General features: G+C 43.6%; 1 protein-coding gene across 2 annotated transcripts; it reads right to left on the bottom strand.

The window, feature by feature from the left end:
• Nucleotides 1–1,401: 1,401 nt before the first annotated feature.
• Nucleotides 1,402–3,728, bottom strand: Usp17lb (ubiquitin specific peptidase 17-like B). Of its 2 annotated transcripts, none has more exons than NM_001358922.1 (2): nucleotides 3,622–3,728; nucleotides 1,402–2,832 (listed from the first exon to the last, which is right to left on the bottom strand). In NM_001358922.1, the coding sequence occupies exons 1-2, from the start codon at nucleotides 3,647–3,649 to the stop codon at nucleotides 1,457–1,459; spliced, it is 1,404 nt and encodes a 467-aa protein (NP_001345851.1). In that variant the 5' UTR covers nucleotides 3,650–3,728; the 3' UTR covers nucleotides 1,402–1,456. The 2 variants fall into 2 exon arrangements, with proteins under 2 accessions (NP_001345851.1, NP_958811.2); NM_201409.3 differs by having other exon boundaries at nucleotides 1,402–2,835.
• Nucleotides 3,729–5,661: the final 1,933 nt, after the last annotated feature.

Genomic DNA, 5,661 nt, shown 5'->3' on the forward strand with positions numbered 1-5,661 from the left:
TTGGGGCCTCTCATGATGGATGTCGTTTAAATAGAGCCACACAAATGCCCTTACATTTAATAGGATTCTACCTACTTGTCCTCTTCCCATATCATATCTAACCAGTTCCATATGAATGTTCTGAACACTGGTATGTAATTATTGTTGTGTTTGAAGTGGATTTCCCCACTTAAAAGAATCTCCTACATGGTCCTAGAACAGTGGTTCTAACCTTCCTCTAATGCTGTCTGAAGTTTCAATACACTTTTTCATGTTGTGACCCCCACCCACAAGTATAACATTGTTTCCCATGCTACTTTGTTACTGTGAATTTGCCAGTGTTGTTGAATTGCCAAGTGAATATCTGATGGGTAGGATATCTGATATGCCACCCTTGTGAAGGAGCCATTCATCCCAAGAGAGGTTGAGACCTATAGGTTGAGAACACCACACTAAGCTTGTATAACCAGTAATCAAGTTCTCTTTAGGTCACATTTTTCATTGCAACAATTACCAACTCTGTATATCTTTCAGAGTGGAGCTTCCTCTCCTACAAAGACTTAAGTTTTTCATCCCAATGGCAGAATTTGTCTTCTTCCACCTTCATAACAGGCTTAAGAAGAACTTGAGGCCTGTGTGACCAGAAGGCACACTGAGGCTGATGGAGTCTTTGGCAGAGACATGGATGGAGCTCAGGCAGCTTTGCAGTCACAGACACTGCAAGTCCCATCTCAACCTTTTCCATCAGTCTTTGATGAACACCTGATGCCACACAGGTGCTGATCCTCAACCTTTCTCTTTCAATCTCACAGCCTGAGTCTAGAAGTCAGGAGTTCAGTGGTGCCCATGACCTCCCACCACAGACAGGATAGGTGGCAACTCTGGGAGAAAAGAATCCTCATTTTAAAACCTGTGAGTGATGATTCCAGTCTATACCTATGAGACCCATGATAAAACCAGTTTCAGTACACTCTTCCAAGAGTATACCATACTGATTTATGTTCATAAACAAAACAAAACATAAAATAGCATAACAAAACAAAAGAAAACATAACAATAAGGAAGACGACAAGGATTATGAAGTAGCAGAATTTATTTGGTCAAAGAACTGTTGATCACACACAAAGAACAAGAACATCTATTTTTACAGTGTCTACTACACATTTTCTGGGAAAGAGGTGAGAAAGGGCAGTCACAAAGCAACTGAGTGAAAACTCCAAATATCAAGAGCTCTAGCATGTTGATTTAGGCTCTACCCTCCTTAGATTCCAGGAGTTGCTGGAGAGGATATACAGACCTCCCCCAGGTAGCAAACAAGCAGAAGCCTCTGCCCTTGCTTGTTCTTGTTCTTCCCCTTCTTCGATCTTCGTCTCCCTTTCTGTCTACAGAGATGCCCAGTGTTCACAGAGCCTTGAGATGTGAGGAGCCTGTCAGCATTGTGCAAGGGTTGATTCTCCTTGTCTGAAGCATCCCTGCCTCAGTTTGCAGTGCATATAGGTTGGTAAACCACAATTGCACCACTGAGTCGATCAAGTTCACCTTCAGTATTCCTGAGGTTCTGCCCACCTTTCTCGTGGTTCTGTTCCTGAGGCGTGAGTTTGGTATTCTCTTGTTTCTGCCCAGCTTTCTGGTGGTCCTGTTCCTGAAGAACTTTCCCCTCCCCTAAGGAGGTTTCTTTGGATGATCTCTTCTCCCTGTTTTCGCAGGGCTCTCCTGCATCTTCTGTGCAAGGGCTTTTATTATGCTTTTTTTCCCCTGATTTCTTCAGCTGGTATTTGGCATCAAGAACCTCATGTATTCTGCCCTCTGGCATGTTGATACTACCCTTTTTGAGGTCATTCTGCTGCACATAGAAGAGCACATAGGCATTCTCATTCAGGACAGAAGTCACATCACAGCTGGTGACCTTAGTATCATCCATCTTGTACCACTTCCCATGGCCAGCTTTGACACAACAGAAGTAATGTCCACTGTGACAAGTTGCACCTTCATGGACCAGGACGGCATAGAGGGCATAAGGCAAAGGCCCTCCAGTAGGCTGGGACAGGTATGGCTTCAGGTCAAGGAACTCTGGGTAGCTTACTTTTCTGTCCAACTTTTTACCCATAGAGCCCGAAAAGCGCTTTAACACTAGCATGAGTACCTTTGGGGCACTATAAAGCTTTAGGGTCTTGGAAGCTGGCTTCTTTTGTCTACACCTACCACAGTAGTAGGAATTCTCCCCACATAGCTCTTCTGCCTTCTCTGTATCCTGCAAGGCTTGCTTCACACTCTGAACTGAGCTGATATCCAGGGGGATGTCCAGGAAGGGATCATAGGAATATGAGGTGCCCTGGCAGTGGTGACACTTGATCTGAGACCTCCACCAGCCTCCAAATATGTCATGAATGGGTGAGCTGTCCTCAGAGGTGGGTTCTGATTGTCTGTGCACTTGAAGGCAGGATTCATGCATTGTTTCCAAGGTGAACATGAGAAACTCATGGGCATCTTCCTGCTTGCGCTTGTGGAAGGCAGAGGTCAAATTCTGGGAGGGCTTCATAACATCCCCTGAGTGGGTGTGCAGGAGACTCTGGGTCACATGGGCTTCCATAGCACACATCTTACAGCCTTCTGGGGAACAACAGGTTTGACTGTGCTCCTGGGACAGCATGTAGTCAGCTAGAGGTGGTGTGTGTGTCAAGCACTGCAGGGCTGCATTCAGGTAGCAGCTGTTGCCTGTGTTCTGGAGCCCGCATCCTGGTCCTTGGGGACTCTCCCAACTCAGACTGTGCTTTCCATTGGCAGCCAGCTCCTCTACCACCTGGGCTTCATCCTGATGCAGCTCTGGGGCACTAGGAGGTGACATGGCTGGATCTGCTATGGGACAAGAACACAAAAAGTCTTTAGGGTATGCCAGTGGCCAAATCCTTTACCTTCAGTATCCATTCTAGAAAACCTGATCTAACGTTCACTTCAGGTAAACTAACAGAACAGTAGTAGCATTTCTTTCCAAGTTACCCCCTCTCAACACTCTCAATAAAGAAAACACTCAAAACACCCACAACCAAACCAAACATGAACCTAAATCCAGTCTCTAGGTTACACCCCCAACAAGACCAGTGTCTCCAGGTTATTATTCCAACAGATCTGCACCCCCAGGTTCAAAGTCCAACCCCTCCCTAATGACTACCCATGCAGAGGGAAGCAGACATTCAGCCTATGACTCCCAGGACCCACCATTATGTTACAGGCCAAAAAACTAGCCAATTAGATGCTTGCACAGTAACCTACACCCCTATGCTTGCTGATTACTGTAAACCCTTACCCTGAGAGATATTCATGGCTCATTATCCCCAAAGCCTTCCTCCTGGACAGTGGCTCACAGTGGTGCCCTAGCTAGCTGGCATAAAAAGGTCTCACAGTGATTGCATCTCATCGGTTCCTGTCTGGTTTGGGGGGATAACTACTCTTTCCTGGCACTACACATGCAAGCTACAAAAGGCCTTATTATGAGACTCAACTTCTTAGAAGGGCAGACCAGCCCTTTTGTCATCAAAAGCCTGTCCCAGCACCCTCAATTCTTCCTTATGCAGGTCTAGGGCAGCCAGAGATGACAAGGATGCTGGGGGACACAAGATGTAAAAACCTTGCAATGAGACTTACCTTCTGGGAAGGAGAGAGCAACCACCATGACTTCAAAGACCTCTTCAAATAACTTGCTGTAGTCTTCTAAGGGATCAGCAGGAAGTCTTTCTCTCCAGAGAATGTCTGCAAGTGAGGACAAATGCTCAGCCTTTTATACTTCAGTTTTGTGGCCACGCCTACAGTCTTCCCAGGACAGCCAATCCCAGACAAGCCTCTCCCAAGTTGGGTGTGGTTTCTGCAAAGCAGCTCAGTAATCTCATCTCTTTGGAGTGCATTTCCCTTGCTCCAATGTCTTAAGCTTGGGTTTTACCTGAAATAAAGTTACAAAACCATGTCAAATAGAGGAATTGATGACTACATATGCCATACAAGTTTCCATTACCTTGCTAACCCACACAGAACCAGTATAAACAGCCTAGGCTTTGTTTTCCTTCCTTTTTTCTTTCTTTTTTCCTTCCTTCCTTCCTTCCTTCCTTCCTTCCTTCCTTTCTCTCTCTCTCTCTCTCTCACTCTCTCTCTCTCTTTCTCTCTCTCTCTGTCTCTCTCTCTATCTCTCTATCTCCCTCCCTCTCTCTCTCTCTCCCTCTTTCTTTCTCTTTCTTTTTTTCTTTCTTCCTTTTTCTGTTTTGTTTTCTGTCTTCGCTGATGTTGGATGTGCAAGGAGATCATTTCTCTGTAGTAGATATGTTTCCAGTCAAGGTCATATCTTCTAGGAGGTCATCTAGTTCAGTAAGTACACTTTTGATTCTCTCCGGGGGGGGGGGGGGGCATGACCTTGAATCTACATTCTGCTTTTTTAATATATTATCAGTATCCAAGTATACAAAGCATTTTGATGTAATTGTTTTACCCACAACTAACTCTCTAATTATAAGAAAAAATTTGCTGGCAGTGGTTATGCACGCCTTTAATCCCAGCACTTAGGAGGCAGATGCAGGCAGATTTCTGAGTTTGAGGCTAGCCTGGTCTAAAGAGTGAGGTCCATGACAGCCAGGACTACAGAGAAAAACTTTGTCTTGGAAAACCAATAAACAAAAAAACAAACAAACAAAATATTCTTATAGTGCCATTGCCTCTAATGGTGTAACTGCTGAGTAGGTGATTCAATCACCCAGTTAGTTCCATTATACTCATTCAGTCTTATTTGAGTAATGAGAGTCCCTCTAGGTGGACCTAACCAGGAAAAATCCTCCCTTCCTATATGTTTTTGAGACAATATGGCTCATTCTCCATTCTGACCTTGAGCTTGGTATCAATCACCCTATGACGGCTTCAACTCATGACCATTGGCTTCATTACCTCAAAGAAAAGAAAAGAAACACACAGAGAGAGAGAGAGAGAGAGAGAGAGAGACAGACAGACAGACAGACAGACAGACAGACAGACACTCACAGAAATAACCACACATCTTTAGCAAAATCTTAGTCACTGTTGTATCTCCTTATGAAGCAGTGAAACCTGACACTTTTTTTCCATTTCTACTCTCAGTGAATAACCTTCACGCCACAGTCTTAGTCATTATTTCCTGTTATATCCTTACTAGTTTCTGGATCTAGTGGCCTCTTTGTTTTTTATTCAGTAAGTTCAATTTTTTTCTAACTTTATATGATTTTTGTGTGTCAATGATGCAATCTTTGCCTTGCCCATTCCTGCTAAATCATTTACTTTTGTCATGCTCCCAAAGTCCCCTTCCATTCTTATTCTCAGTCAGGATTTGTCTAAGTTTTCCCAGAGTGCTTCAAGGTCAGATATATACTTTCTACTTCAATAAACCCCTAGTTATCTGGGTTTTAATTTTCAAGGAATGTTTAATTTAGTAGAGTTTTACATTCCCAGATCAGTGCTTCAGTCACTCCAGACTGAAGACTTCTTCAGGAGATTTGACTCATTATGATTCAAATTCAATAATAAATTTTGTTAAATATAATACTTTATGGAATTATCTTATATTTGGGGAAATTGTATAGGATTAATTGCTCTGCTTCTGTGTCTTCTTCCAGTAATTTTCAAGCACTTAAGGTCTGTTACAAGGTATGCTGAAAGGGAGATTTATGTACT

This window comes from Mus musculus, chromosome 7 (genome assembly GCF_000001635.26).
Source record: "Mus musculus strain C57BL/6J chromosome 7, GRCm38.p6 C57BL/6J".
Classification (NCBI taxonomy): Eukaryota; Metazoa; Chordata; class Mammalia; order Rodentia; family Muridae; genus Mus; species Mus musculus.